General features: G+C 44.3%; 1 protein-coding gene across 1 annotated transcript in view; it reads left to right on the forward strand.

Moving 5' to 3' along the window:
- Positions 1 to 363: 363 nt before the first annotated feature.
- LOC147685345 (uncharacterized) overlaps positions 364 to 20,884 on the forward strand; it is a 240,949-nt gene continuing 220,428 nt past the window's right edge. Inside the window, exon 1 of the mRNA XM_086941275.1 lies at positions 364 to 594. Within this exon, the coding sequence (XP_086797401.1) occupies positions 571 to 594 (24 nt within the window). The 5' untranslated portion in view covers positions 364 to 570. The remainder of the gene's footprint in view (positions 595 to 20,884) is intronic.

A 20,884-nucleotide genomic window follows, 5' to 3' on the forward strand; every position in this document is an offset into this window, starting at 1 on the left:
TTGGCTTTGCTAATGCGAAACTGTTAATCCAAGCGGCTAAAAAGCACGGTCTAGGTAAAGGTGTTACGATTAAAGTTGACATTTTGCAGCTTTGCTGGTCCGCGCATACCCTGCTTTTTTTCCAGATCACACTTAATATTATAAACCAAAGGCACTGGCGTTCTTTTCTCTAACCCCCAGCTGTTTTACTGCTCGAATGTGTGTTCATTGCATGCTTGCATTTTAACGAAACACTTAATAAACTGGGATGAAAGTGTTTTATTTTTGCGCATGCTCATTAACGTCGCTGTACTTGAGCAAGCTCCAGTGACTAGTGTCTGACAGTTGCACCCGCTCTGTGGCTCCGGGATCTCTGAGCATGCCTGGGTAGTTAGTGCCTCTTGTTTTGAATCCGTAGACTAGTAAACCGGGCACCGAGGTATCCAGGCTCTGCTCAGAGGTTGCGTTTGGGGTCCCAAGACGCTGGTGTGACCCTTGCATGTCAGCGAGGTGCAGGGTTCAGGAGTGACGCTTGGTCAATGTGCAGAATTTGCGCCTTTGCTGATTAATTGCAAGACTACAAGGAGGGAGATGCCCCAACAGGAAATAGAGAAGGTAAGGTCTTGCCCTGCAGATTGCTTATGAAGGGCCAGTTGGTTTATCATAAAATAGGCACCTAAAGCCAGTGCTGCATGCCGGGTCTGAGGGTTGCGTTCAGAGTTGGCAGCTGGGGCTCCTAGGAGGTCTCTGTTTCCTCTCTCTGGCCTTGATTCAGTGGCCACAAGTGAATTCAGAGCCTGCTGCTCTAGGGCTAGTAATGTAAGGCTCGATAGGCGCCAACAGGGTGCTGAAGGCGAGTGGTTTGATTGCTGCATATATTAGAATTTCCTTAATGTCTGTCAGCATGCACAGCACACCGGAACTGGGCGGCTGTAAACTTCCCTGCAGGAGAAAATAATATCAAAATAGAATTCAACCCTTTTAGGTTTGACTTAATACCTGCTGAACCACTATCTGGTCTCAAATATTTAAACTATTTTAGAGAAAGGTGAATAAGTGGCAGTTTGTGTATTATAGCTATGTTATTGCACCAGCAAGAGAAATAAGTATGCAAGCATCATACATAACGTGCGGAAATTAGTCGTTGTGCCAAGCTAATGTTCCATCTATTTCCTAATGAACCATTTTGTGGTTATGTTTTTGTTGCATCACTTTTTGAACATAACACAGAATTGTGTGACTGAAAAAAGTTATTCTTTTAAAAGTGGTTCAGCCTGAGTTATATTTCACACAAGCCCTTAGAAAAATGCCTTGCACTGGCCCTTCATTTCTGCAGGAAATGGAAACATAGACTAATGAAAATGTTTTAGAGTTGGCCACAGCAAAACATATTCCTTCCTTGGCAAACAAGAAAGTAAAAATATGTGACATTGTAAACATAATAAACACCAAACATATGATCTGTGTGTCTTCACGCATGTATTGACCAGCAATTGCGAATATGGTAATATGTCATTCAAGCACTAGGCTACTTTCCAAGGTATATTTGCAATGTTACCAAACCGGAAATCTATTTCCTGAGTAATAGCCACATCAGGAAAATACAGGATTATTAATTGCTCTGTATTTCTGTAATGTAGGCAATAATGTGAACAGAATTGCACTTTTGTCACTAGTAATGTATGCATTCTTAGGTAAATCATTTTCATAAGTACCCAAAGCACTCAGAGAGGATCATCCAGATGTACTCATTATGTATCCAACCTGTTGGTTGGTCCTGTAGCCACAATCATGTGTCTAACATGTTTGCATAAATATGTCATGAAGGTCTTCAGTCCCAAAGCGCTACCCTTACGATAAACGGCTTTCTATGTATTCTAAACAGTTCTCCAGTTTAACCTTTTTTGTTGTGCAGGTACATTGCGGGGGTGCTTTGACTCACCCACTTTGCTCCTAGTGTCTTTTCTGGCCCCTTACATCGTGCAGGCTGTTTACAGTCGAGTGGAGGGCGGGCGGCCATCTTAGGGGTAGTCCTTCTCCCCAGCAGAACTGGTGGCAGCGTTCTAGCTGGTGGAGAGAGAACTAGCTATAAATTTAGCATGCCCCCGGTAGCGCGCAGCGGTCGCATATGGCGGGCGCGCCTTAGGCGCGCCGAAGGTAAGCCAAAGGTTAGCCCGTCTGTGCCCGTCCGTGCCTCGGACGGGCCCAGGGCTAGCCCTCCTATATGTCCCTCTGTCTCCCGTAGACGCCTGGGAGGCGCCATTAGATATTCAAGAAATGCACTTCTGAGGCTGAATTCCACCCCCTGTGATGCTCGATGCGGTCTAGCTGGGCCGGATTGTGAGGTGCAGAAGTGCACGAACTGCGGTTTCGCCCCTGTGCTAACAGCCATTCGAGCAGATATCAGGCTTGGTCCCACTCTGGTCAGGGCTGGCCTGATTAACGCCAGATCCATGTCTAAACATACCGATGACATCTTTGATACCATGGGCGATGGCGAGCTGGAGCTCCTTTTTATCACGGAGACATGGCTTAATGGCTCGTGCGCCCCTAGTATTGAACTTGCTGTTCCTAGAGGGTTTAAAATTGTTAGGGTGGACCGCCCGACGGGCAGGGGAGGTGGCTTAGCCATTATTCACAGAGAGGGATGGAGCCTTTCCACTGAACAGGCTGGTGGTTTGGCGGATGGAGAGGTGCTCCACTTCTCCCTGGTGATTAATCCTCACTTTACCCTGGGGGGGGTCTCTAGTCTACAGACCACCAGGATATGCTGGCCCCTTTATTGAGTCACTGGAGGAGTGTATAGTGCCCAAAGTCTTGAGTTTTTCAAAGTACCTTCTACTGGGGGACCTTAACATCCACATGGAGGCCAATGATTCATCTATGGCCAGCCGTCTGGCAGAAATCTTGGAACTGGCCCAACTCAAACAATGGGTGGAAGGTCCGACTCATGTGGGGGGTCACTTACTCGACTTGGTCTGTTCCAACTTTCCCATTGTGGCACTTAGATCGGATAGAGTGACGTGGTCCGACCACAAACTGGTCCGTTTTGCCTGGCAGGTGGATGGACTCGATAGAGTGAGTACGGGTCCGGTCCTGGACCTCCCTCCAAAGATCAACATTGCCTCCTTTGAGCGAGCCTTAATTGAGTCCCGACCAATAATCAGCGGGGAGCTGGTAGAGGCGGTTAGTGGCTTTAATGGGTGGATGGAATGTGCGGTCAAAGAATCCACAAAGCCTAATGCCCCGTCCCGACCTCGCTGCATCCCTTCTCAGCCATGGTTTTCGCCCGATCTAAGGGATTTGAAACGTGGCTGTAAGAAATTAGAGCGGGCTTGGAGACGAGACTATCAGCCAGAGGCTAAAGCAATCCTGAGAACTGCCCAGAGGGAATATCATGCTGCCATCAGATTAGCTAAGGGCGGTTACTATGCTGGGAGGATTGCTAAAGCTAGTAACAATAGCCGTGAGATCTTTTCTATTGTCAAAAGCTTTTTATCCCCTGTGGCAGACTCACCACTGCTTCCCTCTTCCTCTCAATGGTGCGAGGAGCTATCCTGTTTTTTCAGTGAAAAAATTGAAAAAATTCAAAGGGATTTGCTCGCTGCCTTGCCCACAGGCAATATTCTGATGACTACTGCCTCTCAAACAGTCCACTGCCCCGCACAGCAGTTTCTGGATTTTTCAGTGGCAGAGGAGCCTGATGTCCAGGCTCTCCTTCAGTCCCTGAAATCGGGCTCACCTTCTGACCCTTGCCCTGCCCGGGTTCTCTCTGGAGTGGCGTCTACTGTATGTACTGAGGTCACCCAGATTGTGAACCTTTCACTGTCTTCTGCCACGGTTCCGGGATGCTGGAAGCAAGCTATGCTGCTCCCTTTACTGAAGAAGTCAGGGCTTGAGGCTACGGTACCGGGGAATTATCGTCCTATATCTTTGCTACCTGCCCTGGCGAAGATCTGTGAGAAGGTGGCTTTTCGCCAACTGGACAGCTTTATCGAAAAATCCAATGCCCTGCACCCGGCGCAGTCAGGGTTCAGAGCGGCCTTTAGCACAGAGACAGCTTTGGTGGAGGTGACGGAGGCCATTCGAGAGTGCTTGGATGGTGGCGGCAGAGCGGTCCTGATTCTTTTAGACCTCTCTGCCGCGTTCGATACCGTCCCCCATAATCTTCTCCTTGCTAGACTGTCTGAGATTGGCATTGGCGGCAGGGTACTGGCTTGGTTGTCATCCTTCCTTTCTGATAGGACGCAGCAAGTATGGATGCCGCCGTTTGCCTCAAAGGCCAAACCACTCTGCACAGGGGTCCCTCAGGGCTCCACTTTGAGCCCGAATGATGTTTAACGCCTACATCACCCCTGTGATATACCTGGCCGAACAGCTTGGGGCTAAGGTCATCGGATACGCTGATGACACCCAGCTGCTCTTTACCTGGCCGGATGACCAGCTGGATACAACGGCTGTTCACCTCTGTCTTTCCTCGGTGTTTCATTGGCTGGCGATGGCCCAGCTTAAATGCAACGAGGATAAGTCAGAGGTCCTCTTCTATGGGTCCTTCCCCTCCAACTTTAAGAATGAGTTGTGGCCCCCTGATTTTCCTAGTCCCAAGGTGATGGGAGGCCCGGCTAAGAACCTCGGAATTTGGTTTGGAGAAGACCTCAGATTTGAGAACCATATCAAGAAGCTGTCAGGGACCTGTTTTGCTACGCTAAGGGCTTTAAGAAAATTCTTCCCTCTGCTGCCCAGAGAAGCTAGGGAATCGGTTGCGCGTGCCCTCATCTTGTCCAGATTGGACTATGCTAATGCTTTGTTTTGTGGTATCCCGGCGTATCTGGTCAAACGACTGCAGGTTGTCTAGAACGCCGCGGTCCGCCTTTTGTTTAGCATTCCGAAATGGCAGAGTGTTCGGTCACACATGCGCGCACTTCACTGGCTTCCTGTAGCTCAGAGAATTATGTTCAAATCTCTCGTGCTGTCATTTAGAGCTGTCCACGAACTTGGCCCCGGCTACCTGAGGAAGCGCTTCTCTTTCTACACTCCCTCTCGCTGTCTCAGGTCAGCCTCGCTGGCCAAACTGACTCTTCCCCGCTATAAGCGGGCTAGGCTGGGCGGCCAATCTATTTCTGTGGTAACTGCGAAGGCTTGGAATGCTCTCCCTCTTCATTTGCGTACCGCCCAGTGTCTATCCAAGTTTAAGAAGGATCTCAAGACCCATCTGTTTGTTTGTTAGGTCTAGGCTGTCTCTCTGTGTTATGTTTGGTCACCTCCGCAACGCGCCAGGATACTCCCCAGTAGCAGAGCGCGCTACAAAACAACCTATAACATAACATAACATAACATTCTCACGTTCAATCATGTTAGTCGTTACCAGGTGCTGTTTCTTTATTTTTATTCTAGTATGTGGTTCTGCATTCATTTTCGAGAAAAAACCTACATGTATGAGAAGATAAAAGTAATGAATAAAAGATACCACTAGTGACCCCTGTTGCATATCCCCCTGTGCTTATACTGCATTACACTCTGTCTTGTATGTCGTCATGTCTGTGGGAGTATTTTTACTGGGTCTTGGAAAGTCCGCGCTTACTGGGCAATTTCCATGGTGGTTACTATTCTTTACCACAATGGTTGCCACCTGGCATGTTTTTTAACTGTATGGCCAATATATTATTTTCCCAGCTGGTACAAAAATTTGGAAATTCAACTAAAACCAGCTTTTGTCCCCTAAAGATGATTCTTGGCAAGTATATGAGTAATATCAATCAATAAGTTGTCAATCTCCTCATGAGATGGGAATCTGTTTTGAATGATCTCAAGGACCCTGATGCCAGTTACGCATATATTTGTCTTCATGTACTTACCAAGAATCATCTTTGGGTATCATAGAGATTGTAATCGCTAGCCTTGAATGATCGTGTGAGTGTCTGTTTGAGGATCTGTTAAAAAATTGACCATTAGATCTAACCAGCGAAAGAGATCCTGGATTTTTGGATTCCAGGTTGGAGGGCATTAAAATACACCTAATATGTCCTGAAGAAACACACCCTGTAATCTGGGTTTTGATTGGATGTGATCCTCGAAACCAATCATTGAAATCGTGGATGCCGATATATTTGAAGTGGAACAACTGAACTGTCATGAATTTTAAGACATACTGTAGGAATATAGTGACATACTCGAGAAAATAAATATACATTTTTCAACTGAAGCTTGTAGACTTAATTACCTAGATATTGTGTCTCTCTCAGAAAGGATTGTGGATTTTTCAAACAAAGTGAACACAATGGTTGGGTAACTGGTGCTCTGAGAGTAACAGCTCTGGTGTGATTTCTGTTACCCACTACTATTAAGTTTCATTAAAAGGAAAGTAATTTAAATTGGTTCCAGAGCTGCCTTAATGATTCCTGACTGGTAATTTAAGGAAACAAAGACCGAGTGGCTGTTTTAAAGATGAATACAAGACATTTTATATAAAGTTCTATTTAAGCTTCAAGTCCGGGCCTTTGCAGAATCTTAAAATATGAACAAATGGCCGGTATGTTTTTGGGGAAAGGTGGGGACCATATTTACCTCAGAGCCACAGATCAGAATAATATAATACATTTGAACTGGATAATCAACTCCTTTTGGGTGCTGACTCTCAACAGACAGTAAAGATGAGCAACCAAGGTCTACTCTAAGAGTGGTAGACTGGAACTTAGAATGTGTATGACATTATTATTTAAAATAAACATAATGTCTAGGCATGGTATAATCATGCCTGTTCTTTCTTTTTGATCATGTGTTTGACCGATCAACACTGGCTGAGTTAAAATTGAAAGCCACTCTCATCTAGCAGCACAAGCTTCCATAGGGAAATGGGAATTTGCAACAGCACCATGTGCGGTCGCCTTCTAATTAAGTATGCGGAACCGCCGACCAATGATCGGGCGGTTCTCATACCGATATGGTGTTAGGCAGACTCAAGTCCGCCCGACATCGTAATAAGGCCCAAAATGTCTGACCATTTTCTACAGCTCAGTTCATCCAAAATAAAGTTGTTCTCTCTGAAAAACAGAAATAAATTTAACCCAAATTTGATTGATTAACTCCATGGACATGATTTGTCCTTGCATTAGCATTTTCTGTAAAAGCGCTTTGATCCACCCTTAATTCTTTGCTATCTTTCATTCCACACATTAACCGATTTACCAAATCTACAACTTCCCCCTGTACTATCCTAAGAAGTTAACAAAGTCCCCCTCCCTGTCCCAGCTAATAAGCTCATGCACTTATCCTCTCACATACATAGAGTGAAAAGACTGCCCTGAAGTCATCATTGATCCCCATAAAAGCAGTTATCCACTCGAATACCTGTCTCCTCTTAGTAGGAAATTTGGCCACATCAATGACCGCATCTCATTCTTCTTCAAGGAACTTCACTGGCTTACTATAGGGTACTATTCAATATTGACTGATTAGCTTAAAAACAATTCATAGCTCTTAAATCCTCTAAATATCTAAGGAGGTTGGAGAAGGACTATCATAAAAATCCTCGAACCTGCTAAATCTTCCCGGGCACTGCAGCATCTGTCAGTTCCTGCTGATATATGCATTACTCTCACCCTCATTACTTGTAGAAAAAAACGGAAAGTACTCCAATACTGGGAAACATCGTTTACAACGCACGCATTACAACGCGTGCCATTACAACGCATTTGTTTGCATTGCAAAATCCATTACAACGCATGTCATTAGATCGCATACCTGGCAGAAACATGTCGGCCCATAAGCAGTCATTTGTTTACACTGCGTTTTTGCGCTGTTCTGGTTTTTAAACAGAAAGGGGCTTACAGCTATTAAAGTTTCCTTACTGTGAGTTCTCTATTCCTTTTTAACTTCACTTTCCCTACTCTTTCACTCTTTGCACTGCACTTGATCCCATTTAGTGATCCCACGCATGGTCAGCATGTGATTGTGGGTTTGACCCCAGTCCTGTCAGGCGGATCTGGAATAAGTCTCAATGATCTAGAGACAATCCAGCCCTGCACTGTGGATGGCCAGATGAGAATATAAGATCACTAACAAGATTTTGATGGTAATCCATCTCTGGATCTTGGGTCTCACCTACCTTTGCTGGTGGTCATATGCGTTGGATTTGTAAACTCTGTAAGAAGACTATTTAGTTATTTAAATTAGTACGTTGACGACTAAATAATCAGTATAGTCCTTAGAGCACTTTTGTCTCTTTTGTGATTTCAGACCCCCAGGTTTCTGTGTATTCATATTATGTATTAGGGGATGACAACCTGGGCAGGTCTCTAATTTCCCTTAGACCCTCCAACCCCCGTCCGTGTTTTCCTATTAGATCGCATAATCCATTACAACTCATTCCCCAAAGTAACACCCCAGCGGAGTTAGAATAGTATTTGCGTTGTAATGGATTATGTGTTGTAACGACATGCTTTGTAACAACATGTGTTGTAATGGATTTTGCGATGTAAAAAATGCGGTGTAATTACACGCGTTGTAATGCGTGCGTTGTAAAGTATCATATTCCCAGTACCATATGACTCTAATCCCTGTGAGTTCTAATAAATTTCTTGCTTTCTCAAGATAAATGCTGTGTTTCCCTTTTCTCACTCGTTCTGCCATCAACTGACTACCTTATTTTGTTGTGTTTTCCTATCTCTATTCTGTGGTGAATTCAACTTACTGTTTCTCAGCGAAGGGTGGCTATATAAAAATAAATCAAAATATATCTTCTAAGAAAAATAAGTCTTTTATTTATATGTGGAGAAATAGGATACTTACAAACAGCCAGAAGGCTCCATAACAGTCTGTTGCTAAACATCACCTGCTAATACTAGAATAGAGTTTAGTCTCCTGAAAAGACCATTATATGGGATCCCGTGAACAAAGCGTTATTGTTTGAACAGCCCCGCATTCTGGCTTGCCACATTGAATTTTTGTCTCACTGTTTCATAGGTGGCTCAAAACATTATTAATTTTATTATTTAAAAATTGTATTCAGTGGGGCAAAGGTGCCAAAGAAAAAGATACAATATGTTTCCTTCGGAAATGTTATGCCCACCTTTTGCACTAATTTCTCTTAGTCCTGGATGCAAGTGTGAACAATTTTGTAGGTTCGAGTCCATGTGGCTGAGTTTCAAAATAAATAGTCCCCAAAAATTAGTAAGCTTCAAGCACCCGTGTCCAAACTAGAATTGAAGGTGCATCCAAACTCATATGCTCTTTTGTGCTTCTGCATCAAGTTAACAGGGCTTCCTGTGCATGTTCACAGTGAGAAGATGACACCAGCTGCTGATCTACCTGGTCTCTAACATCAGCGTGTTGTGGTTTGTGCAGGATGTCAGAGGACCCGCTGGAATGTCTCCAGAGGGTACCACAGTTCAGGGGGTCCAAATCTTTTGTGCAGATTAGTCCCACAATATCTTGCAGGAAGCTGGGCTGGCCTTGTTTTGCTCATCCCCGACTGGAAGTCTTCTCTTCTTGTTCTAAACAGTACAGCTTCCACTCCTTCAGGTCACAGCAGTGATGTACCGAAAAAACTAAATAACCTATGGAGCTATACTTACCAATAGCGCCCTAATACCAATTACCAATAATCAGTCAGTTGGCAGTGAAGAAAGTTCAATCGTTTATTATACAAAACACTCCGAAGTGGAGCCTCTCCTGACCTCACCCCTCGAGGCTCGCAGAGAAGACTGTCGGCACATAATCAAGAGCTGACATATATACTGTTACATTCTCAAACCATTACCCTAGAAAGGAAAAATACAAGTTGGTACAGGTGGTTCTAGGAAAGACCATATATGGCACCCAAAGTAGATTCAGAATAGCTCTGTTCATTATAGCAAGGTCAAAGAAGTTGACTCCCTTCTGCCTAACGCTCAGGAGGGCTCGAATGGCGCCTCCAGGAATGTGCTTATCAGGCTCGCACCCACTTGCAACCTTGAAGGTTCTAACGCAGGGAAGAAGCAACCCATCCTCACCTGCCTTTCTATAACTCACAGACAGGGATTTTACTTACTGGACAGAAAGTCACGTGTTCCTGGCCTAAAGTCGAGCTAAGACCACAAAATGGTGTCTGCTCGGTTCTACTGATTTAACTAACATGGAATACACGCGAATAAGTGTATTTTACCATGCAAAGCTAACTAATCAATATACTTATCATACAAGTAGGCTAATTATATAGATACATCATGCTAACAAATATATATATATATATATATATATATGAATACGGGCCCATAATGAGGGGGAAATTCGAACATTTATCCTTCAGCAGCAGGGTCTAGGATCTGGTTTAAAAATGCAAAGAGCAGCAGATAAGGACCCAAATAAATACATCCTTGGACTGATGCATAGCGGGTTCTCAAAGTTCAGATGAATTACGAGTGACTGGCTTGTTGGGGGTTGGGAGTTGTATTTATCTTACTCTGGTGGCACTGGTGGGAATCCGATAAACTGTCTTAAAATTCAGACATACCTGGCCCATCTCTTTCTAGTCCTTTAAGCGAGCATGCAGAAGAAAGACTGGTTTTAACTAGTCAAGGTGTTTTGTGCATTTGGTGAAGGTCAGCTCAATCTACTTCCAATGGGTGACTGGCAACTTTGAGCACTTTACAGAAAGGGGTGAAGGAGTCGTTTCAGGTACAGTGGAATTAAACTGGTTTATAAGCTTGTGTAAGACCTACAGCCCACTAGACAGTGAAATATCAGGAACAAAGGGCTTTTTGGGGAAAATGATGTTATGGTGGAGAATTACCTTTGTGTGCAAACCCAACATACTGTGTCTTTGCTTGGAAACAATTCATTAGCTCACCGGCAACCGAGCAGTGGAGGGGCAGGTAATAGGCTGCAACTGAGAAGCACTGTTCACTTCTTCGTTACCGCAATGTTTTGCCGATGAGGCCAATCTTTACTTTTTAAAGGGTTGGAACCAGGAGCACCACCTGGACGTTCCAATAGGCACATTGACACCTAATCACCTGAATCTAGGCACCATAGGAATATAGAGTGTCGCCGTCTCTAATTCTTATTTTTACTGTTTTACACCTGCACCATGGTCCTGATGAAGCGCAATGGGATCTACTAGGGACCCAACCAAAACGCGATACATGTTGACCTAATGTACTCACTATCACCTGCACTTACACTCACAGACAAGAGAACAGGGGAGAGGAGTTGGCCTAACGGCTAGGGCGCTCGACCTCGGTCCTGTGGATCTGGGTTCGAGTCTCGGTAATTACGCTAAACATACTGTGATTCCGTGCAAATCACTTAATCTCCCTCTGCCTAACAAAAATGAATGTGTTTCCTCATGTAATGTAACTGGTGCTATGTAAAGCACTCTGATACCCGATTCGGGTCCAGTTTGCGTTATATAAAACTTTGCAAAAGAAAACAACAAGAAAATATTCCCTCCTCTGCAATATTTTCAAAGAGATTTTCCTTTTCCATTGTTATTTCGAGCCTAGCGCAGCGCACATGCGCTGCTCTATGAGAGGACCTCTTAAAGCACTTCAGACTTCTAAGAGACTTCTCAGTGTGGGCCAAACTCCTCCCACACATTCCATTGGCCTTTGCGTGTGGCTTTCAAAAATGAAAGCACGCAAATGGCCAAATGCGGGGGTATGTTCTACCTTTTCTGTGAACATTCACTGCCATGATCTATGGGTCTCGGGAGCGAGCGGAGTGAGCAGCGGCACGCAGTGTCCAAGCTGCATTCCTTAAATTCCTTGCAGCGCACGCGCACCACTCGCGGGCTTGTTCTAATGTGTGATTCATCCACGGTAACTGGGTTGCGTGTGCAGGAAGTAGGACTTTTTTGTATGCCTGTTTCTTTTCTTTACAGAGGCGAGGTTCGTGTCCCTTTTCCAGCTCTGTAATTGAATTTTCGATCCCAAGCATTAATAATAAGGTCATGCTTGCCCTTTGGTGGGCCGGACTAAAGTAAATGACAGCAGCGTAAGCCTTTGTCATTCAGAATTGTCAAGGCTTCACATGCCCGTCCCAAGTAGGTGGCTGGGTCTCTTTAGCTGCCACATTGGTGCCTTGATGTCTGCAGCAGTAACCTTTGAGGTATTTATGATATCACTCATTGAGACATTACATTACTTTCCGCTGAAACACAGCCTATGTGGTTAGAGGTTTCCATCAGCGCCAACTGTCATGAGCGATGTATTATTTCACTTCACCACACACTTACAATTATCACCATAAGGGGAAGTAAAATGAGGCAATCCATCAAAGAGCTCATCTGCTAGTTGCCACAAGTACTACACATTTAGGGAATGTAGATATCGCGTTTTTTTAATGCAACTTAATGGAGTTCACATTTTCCATGCTTTTATTTTCCCCAGTGTTGTTTGCTGTTGTTTCGACTAATGTTCACACAGTCACTTACATTTGTTTTTTCTTGAGAGAATGTAGTTGTGCTTAAGACCACTACGTGCTCCTGTTCATGAGCTCGTCTACCTCTTTCCTACCCTCCACGAGTAGAGAACCTGAGCGCTCTGCCCCAGTCCTCTCCTACCCTCGCTGCATGACTAACCACTTCTAAGGTCCCAAAGGCGAGACCTATTGGCTATGCCAATGCTTGTTTTAATCTTCCTACTCGGACCCTCAAATAAAGCGCTGTTTCTGGGTACCGAGGGGGTAATTTTAATTCACTTACTAATTTTCTTACCCGGACACACCCGCACTCACAACTGCGGCGTCACTCCTTAAAAGATCTCTAACAAAGATCCCTCTTGTGGGGGACAGCAGCACCACCCCTACGAGGAGCAAACGCCCAATGATGAAGCATGACACCCACATGGGTGTGTGAGGGCACTCCCCCCCCCCCCCCCCCCCTCTTCATCAGAATCCAACCTTTACTGTGAACAGTGTTGACTCATGAGTCTTTTAGCTACCAAATAGGTCTGCTTCTCTTCCTTTTCCTATTAGGAAGAGTTGCCCCCTAGTGATTACTAACAATTAATTAGTACCCGTTTTTCTGATCCTAAACACACTAAGCAAACATGTAACACCCCACACTTCGTGAAAGTGGAAAGCAAGGAGCACAGATATTGTGGGTTTGCATATGTTTTACTCAGAAGAGGTAGTAGACTGCTTCTCCACCTGGAGTGAAAAGGCCAATACACCTCAATAAGTTTTCAACTGTAGTGCTTACCAGTCACCTCATAGGAGAGACCGGATTTTAGTCAATCTTGACTATGAGTTAGTGTACACTTTAGATGATTCCCAATCAGATAGATCCTAGGCACTTCTGTCAAGCATCTCATCTTTATGCATGAAACACCTACAGTGCAAGAACATGCTGTATAGTTCACAGTAAGAAAACACAGGCAGGTCATCATCATCATCAGAATTAAAGCTTTATTTGCCCGCATTATGGCCATTAAAATTTACACAAAGAGTAACCCAGAAATACAGTACGAATACAAAATTATAAAAAGAGCAGAACTAGTTTAAATATACAGTTATTTTAAAACAGTTACTTAGCCCTTATATATATATTTAGTGCATCATGATAAAACCTATAGTATCAGCAAATACCATGATAAAAATTAATATTATCAATACTAAAGTTAAAAAAGATCCTCATACAAGTTTAAAAGCATTTTTTTCCTTCAGGACTGCAAATCCCAACCCATTTCTATTGCTAATCAAAGGTTTTTCTTCTGCGTACATCCCCTGCTAGAAAACTCACAACCCCCATAACATATGGAGGTATATCAGGGCAGGTCTTGTGAAATATAGCAATTTTTTAAAAGAGGTAAGCGATATTTAGACCGTAAATCACTAAAGAAACCGCAGAAGAACATAAAGTGCAGCAAATCTTGGTCCGAAAAATCATCACAGGAACAAGGCTTTAGGGCCCCTATCTTAGAGAAACCCTTGGGAACCGAGAGACACCAGTGAATACAATTAAACCTGAATCTGATGAAAGTAAAGCAATGATGCAAATTATTAATAAAAAACCAAAAGGGTTGCTCTAAAATCCCAGGGCTTATTATCATATAATGTCTAATCGTGGGTTTGATAAGTTCAATATTTTCCCTTTCCAACCTTCTCCTGGTTAAAAACTGCCTTTTAATGTCTTTCACCTCGCCAAGGTGCAGCTGTCTAGGGTGATTAAAAAGCTCTGGGTGCCCTAATTCTGTGAGCTGTTGTGATCCGTAGCCTAACCCTGGAATGTCTGCAGCCCTGTCTAGCTTCATGGAGTCTTCTCAAATAAATTGATTAAGGCAGGGTATTGGTCTAGACCATATATTTAGCCACCATATTAGGGGGGCCACTGCTATGCAATCTGAGATTTAGCCCTGCCTTAATTCTTCTTGTACCATAAAGGCAGGTGTACTCTGAGGGACAGCTAGAAATTTCCGTAGATATTTATTTTCGGACCCTTGCAAATCATTAACCTCCTTGTAGCCCCAGACCTCACTACCATACTTTGTCATAGGGACACATTTCTCATTGTAAACCTTCAATAATGGTATTAAGGCTTTTCTCCGTAGTCTCCTGGCAAAATCCAATGTTGCTCCTGCTGCTCTTGATAGGGTGTTTTTCTTGAGTGTTCGCTGGTCCACCCAAGACCCCTTTTCGTCAAATAGAACACCCAAGTATGGAAAGGTTGCAACATCAGTCAAGTCCCCGCCTTTATATGTAAGTGATCGCTTCTCATGCTTCATATTACCAGATGGCATTATATGGGCTTTTGAACAATTGATAGAAAGGTCAAGTGCGACCATAAAATCAATTAAAGTATTTACAAGACGTTTCAGCCCTTTTGGTGTCCTGGCAAGTAAAACTGCATTGTCAGCATAGAAGTGGGCAGGGATGGATTTAGGGCCTACTCTAGGAGTAGCCTGGCTGGAGTTGGATAGCCCAGCCCCCAAGTTATTAATATGGAGAATTAATAAATCCGGAGCCAAAATACATCCATGCCTCACTCCACTCTTGATCTTCTATGATTTTGTTAGGGAACCATTTCATTATATCTATCAGAGGCAGTTAAATTAAAGTGAGACAAATGCAGGAAAGCCACCAAGTCAGAATCTATGCCTATTTCTAACAGTAAAGGCCATGGACCTGTTTACTCTGTCAAAAGCGGACGTCTAGTCCATGAATGCCATAAACATACAACCTTTTTTTGGCAAGAGTATATTTATTGATCATCACAAGTAATTTCATGCATTGGTCCACTGATCCCATGCCTTTTTTAAAACCAAATTGCAAGTCCGACAACACATTGCTTGCTTCTAACCAATTGCTTAGGCGGTCTAAAATTACCTTTCCCATTATTTTGGCTGCCAAGTCTAATAGCGAGATCAAACGGTAGTATGCAGTGTCGTCCCTGGCTCCCTTTTTGTAAATGGGTAAAATCACCACCGTGGACCAAGTGTGAGGTGGGCCAACCCTTGTAGCAGCATTAAAAACCCTTGTTAGGATCTTTGCCCATGTCCCATGGTCCAACTTATAAAGATCTGCAGGTACCCCATTGGGCTTCTCCACCTGGAGTGAAAAGACCAATACTCCTCAATTAGTATTCAACTGCCATGCTTACCAGTCACCTTATAGGAGAGAAAGGGTTTTAGTCAATCTTGAATATGAGGGAGTGTACACTTTAGATGATTCCCAGTCCGATAGATCCTAGGCTCTACTTTCAAGCATCTCATCCTTATGCATGAAACACCTACAGTGCAATAACATGCTGTAGAGTTCACAGTAAGAAAACACAGGCAGGTCAAAATGTGGAAGAGGGCAAAATTCGATAGCTTTTCCAGCATTCTGTCCTATGCCTCCACTGCACACCACGCTTTGTCTTTTTCTGCACATATCCCCTCTACCACAAAATGCACACATTTGCATATCCCAGAACTGCACTCTGCTCCACTGATGCACACCGTCTTCTGCTACACAGATGCATAGCAATCTGCTCCCTGATATCTACCACCCTGTTCCATCACCTGTTATCCTCTGCTTTGCTCCTGCATGACACCCTCCAGTCATAAGTGCTTGAAGTAGGGATGCAGGGGTGCTTCAGCACCCCCAAAATAACCATACTGGAGTTCCGAAGGTGAATGAGCATTAACTATAACTTTACATTTTGTTTTTATCTTGTCACATTTGCAGTGCGTTCAGAGATCAAATGTCAGTTTAGTCTGATTCTGAAGTGTGATGGAAATAAATATTTGAATTGGATTATAACGAATCAAGACACTTTACTTAGTAGTCTGCAAATAACAAATATTCTAAAAAAGCCAATTTCCACACTTTGGGGTATATGTATGAAGCCCATTTCCCGTTGCGAACTGGAAAAATCCTCTTGGGATGTATCATCCCAAAAGGCCTTCAAAAAATAGGGAATCGCAGATTACGATTCCTTAAAAGCGATGTAAAAAGCACCCAAGTTGTGTGATTTCGCCTTCAGAAATCGCAAATTACCACCAACTTCAAGTTGGTGGTAATTTGCGATTTCTTTGAAAAATGCACTTTTTTGCATTTTTCAAACTGCCATGTGGCGCACATACATGCCCTTATGGTATGTATGTGCGTGAACCTTCACCAGTGAGTACATTTGCGTGTGCAGATTACTGTTTATGTTCATGCAAAGCATTTATTAAATGAAAATGTCTCTCACAATGTGCTCCTAATTGCAAGACTAACTACATATTTGCGACTCTCCTGCAGCATGAGTGTGGCTCATATACTTCACTTCTTCTTTGTGTAACGCTTGGATTTTTCAGAGTCCTTAGGAGTTCTAGTGGTGTAACATTGATGGAGCATTCCCATTCTGAAAATTGTTCCAGGGCCACCTCCTCCAGTCCCCTGATGTATGGAACCTTCTAAGCCTTATGCCTCTGTGCTCCTGATTCATACTTAATACCTTGTGACCCCCTATGCATAGTACAAAGCCCTCCCATGAGGCACCTCACCCACTGCCCCCTGTGCCACAAAACAGTTTGCTCCCCTGGTGTACACCTGAACGTGCACCAATGGAGATAGCATGTGTCCCCTTACCACTCTACTGCACACCATAGGTACCACTTTGTACCCTCTTCTCTATATCACCCTGTACTTTACTCTTACATAGCACATGTTTTTCTCTGCAAACCACCATATTCTACCCAGAGGACATTACCACATGCTGCCCTTAATCATATTACCCTGTGCCACCTGCTGTACATGTTAATTATGAAAAATAGTATTTGAGTATGTCCTATGTCCTTTTTGATCTGTGGGGATAGGCTTGTATGTCTTATCGGTCTATCTGCAATGGCGGCCTTATATCTGTTGGACTCCGTGCATGGATGTCTATATGTTTATTGATCAGTGCACATTTCTATTCATTTGTCGGTTTGTGTGCATGAACACCTCTACATCTTTTTATCTATGTGAACGGCCGCATTAAGCAGTGTTTCTCCATGTTTGTAATTGTGCATAAGTGCCTGTAGGCACATGTTAGAGATACAGGACCAACCAGCTGGTTGTATACATAATGTATACAGATTGATGTTCAGGGTTTATGAGTGTTTTGGGTAGTTATGAACATGCTTAACCTAAACATGCATAAATTACCAGTGGCATGATGTAAGTCTTTATATATATATATATATGCGCTTTTCATGTCAGTGCGCATTTAAGCATATTTTCTTAACAGTCTAGATATTATGTACAATATGCGTGCAGAATCCTAGAAAAATTGTTGAATTCTGCATTTCTTTCAAAAATGTTTTTTGTCACATCTATTTTATATTGCATATCTCTTCTTTCTACATCCGACCTTGTGAAGTTGTGCACTGTAGTTCTTTCTCACATTTTCCTCACCACCCCTTTCATCACTATTCAGGTGCAAGTTTAATGCACAATGAAGTGTGGAAGGGGGTAGCCCTGTGCAGAGTAAATCGGTTCCCTCATTTTGCCACACCAGTTCATCGCGTTTCTCCATTAAGCCTATGAGGAGGACGGGGCGGAATTCCAATGTTGTGCTATGGCGCGTTTATCCAAGGTAACCCCAAAATTCACCAGCATACCCTCATGCCAAGGTCTTCCCACATCCTCCAGGATGCCGAGTAGGGCAATATGTTGGGAGAATTCGGTCGGACCTGTAGAATCCTAGAGAGTGTAAAAAAAATGTTGGTCCAAATTAGTAAAATAAGAGGACAGTTGTAGGAAAGTGCCCCATTATTTGTCATGGTCACCCCCAATTTTTCCCACTGGTCCTGATATTTTCAGACTGATGTGCACTGGGTCCCTGGGGTCCCTGCTAACCAGGCTCCAGTGTCAGGGCTATTTCCTTAAAAACAAGGTAAATGGTCTAATTGTAACATGATTAGCACACACTGTGGCATACCTGTAAGACCCTAGTTCCTTGGACCTGGGCACTAAAGAGGGCCCCTAAGGGCTGAAGCATGTAGTATACCATCCAAAGGAACCCCCATACAATTTGCATACAGCCTGCAATTGCAGACTGCGTGTCATGGTACAAACTATGAGTGAAAATATGACATGGCACACTCACTGTGTGCCTTGCCAAAGTCACTGCATGTAATATATTTAAGCCACTTTTACAGCAGGCCTTAAAACCCTAAGTGCATTATATTACATGTAAGAAGGGTATATTTGCATGAGCAGCTATACCCTTGTGCTGTCTAGTTCAATTACTAGATAGTACAAGCGAACAGGGAAACAATCTTAAGTATATGTACTGGGCAATAGTCATTACGAGTTCCCCAGCTACATGATGGCTTTACTGAAACCTATGGTGTTTGGTATTAAACACCTTGTCTTAATAAATCTGTACTGTTGCTTGTGCCAGATTTATTATGACATGCACTCAGAGGGCAGCTTAGAGGTGCCCCCTGAAAAACCTACCAGTAACTAGGGAATGGCTGACTACTAGTCTTGTCCAGCCTGTCACCGGAGACAAGTTTCCGACCCCCTTCAGGTGAGAACCCACGCTCTCTGAGGCAAGAAACAATGCCTGCTCTGGAGAAAGGTGTTCACATCTCCTCCAGCAGGATGGCTAGTGATTTAGCATTTCAAGCCCAGGGGCTTCAAAGCCCCTGTTGCCTTTGTTAAACAACCCTGGCTTCCCTCAGACTTGTGAGATGCCACCCCCTGCCCTAAAGTCCATTTGGCACCAGGACAGGTGGGAAATTAGCTACGCAAGTACGCGTTTTGCACCTCCAGGCTAGTCACACCTCTAAGGTGGGCTACCAGATGTGCGCCATGATAAAAGGGTTTCACCATCTTGTTTTTGGTGGAATTAGAAACTCTAGGGCATGGTTATGCTCACTCCCCACAATAAGTGGTCATTTAGGGGTGTTTTCACCCCAAGGGTAAGTAGTCCATTGGTTCCTACCCTTCATTCCCATGAATGCCCCTTAATGTAGTATTTAGGTCGCACCCTAACAGCAGGAACTCCGATTCCTCAGCCTGAAAAAAGAAGGACATAGAAGAGCCAAAGATGTGAGACCTGTGGATCAACATCAACTTTGGCGCAAAACCCTGGCTGACTGCTGCTCTCCCTACAATCATTGGCACAGACTCATCCAGAAGAGGAATAGACTCCCTCAACCCTTGGAGGTCTGCCCAGCACTTGCTCGACCCTGCAACATCTCCTTTGGAGCGGAGGAGCCACTCCCTTGCATCAGCATGCACTGACCTCAGCTACCTTGTAAACCGTTCAGTCTTCCCTCGAGCAGCCCTGCACCAATAGCCCAGGTGCAGGCGCCAGTTACTACCACCACGGCTTGTTTGTGTTTAGTCAGAATCCCACCACTGCCATAACTTACCTGCACGTTGAGGGACTCTGAGCGAGGCCAGCCCCAGACAAAGAGTGGCCCTGCTGTGTTTCTTTTGCCCCTTCTGCTGGTACAACAAGAACTGTGAGAGCCTCTAACTCACTGACCGCCAGACTAGGCCCTGATACCCTCAAGAGCCAAGCCCCCCCCCCCCCCCCTTGAGTTCTGCCAGACTTGACCTGCAGTTCCCCCTAGCAGTCTTTTCCATTGACTGTAAAGGGTAGCATCAAGGCTACCGTCGCGTAAGGCAACTCAGCACCCGGACCCTCCAGGACAGGTAAACTTGAACTCTTTATGTTTTCTTGGACCTTGCCCATTACTGAACTTTTTATTAGGGGGGGTTATTAAACTTTATTCATATTTCAAGAGTGGCATTCATTTAGTTTGCTCAAGGACAATAGATTGGGCATCGTTCATTTATGACAACAATATGGGACAATCGTATCGAGACAGAGCCTGCAATAACCCACGAGGTCGCTGCTGGGGCATATCTAGAATATGTGGTGTGCAGAATCGACAACCAGTGTTGTATAGATGAGGTTCTACTGTGTCTATGTGTGGGGACCCGATGTATTTCGTGTTGTGAGTTAGTATTTGGAGAGCGTGGTTGTGTGTCAGTGTCATCAAGCTGGTGGCGATACGTCACCAATGGGTCCCAGATATTGTGTGGGTGGCTCTCTAGGGGCATGAGGTTCCAGTAATCGGTCAGGTGCGTCTGGCAGTGAACTGCATCGGGTAGCCGTGCCTTAGTCGATGGTGCTGGATTGCGACCTCATTGTTTCGACACCCTACGTTTGGCCAGCAGCAGCAGCATTGCCACCAGTCGACGGCTGGTGTTCGGGGCGTCTTTAACATATCCTAGTAGGCACACGAGCAGGGTCGATGCAATAGGGTCAAATGCAAAAGTGCTTATTATGTTGCATACTGCCTGCCAGTATCCAGCTACTCGCTGGCATTTCCAGACTAGGTGTTTGAATGCAGCGTCTGGTGCAGACCATCGTGCGCATTGCGTGTCGCAAGTCAAGCCCATTTTGTTAAGAGTGTTTGGGGTGAGATATAGACTGTGTAGGTATTTGAAGTGTATCAAA

The sequence above is a fragment of the Lissotriton vulgaris genome, chromosome 10 (assembly GCF_964263255.1).
Source record: "Lissotriton vulgaris chromosome 10, aLisVul1.2, whole genome shotgun sequence".
NCBI classification, from domain to species: domain Eukaryota; kingdom Metazoa; phylum Chordata; class Amphibia; order Caudata; family Salamandridae; genus Lissotriton; species Lissotriton vulgaris.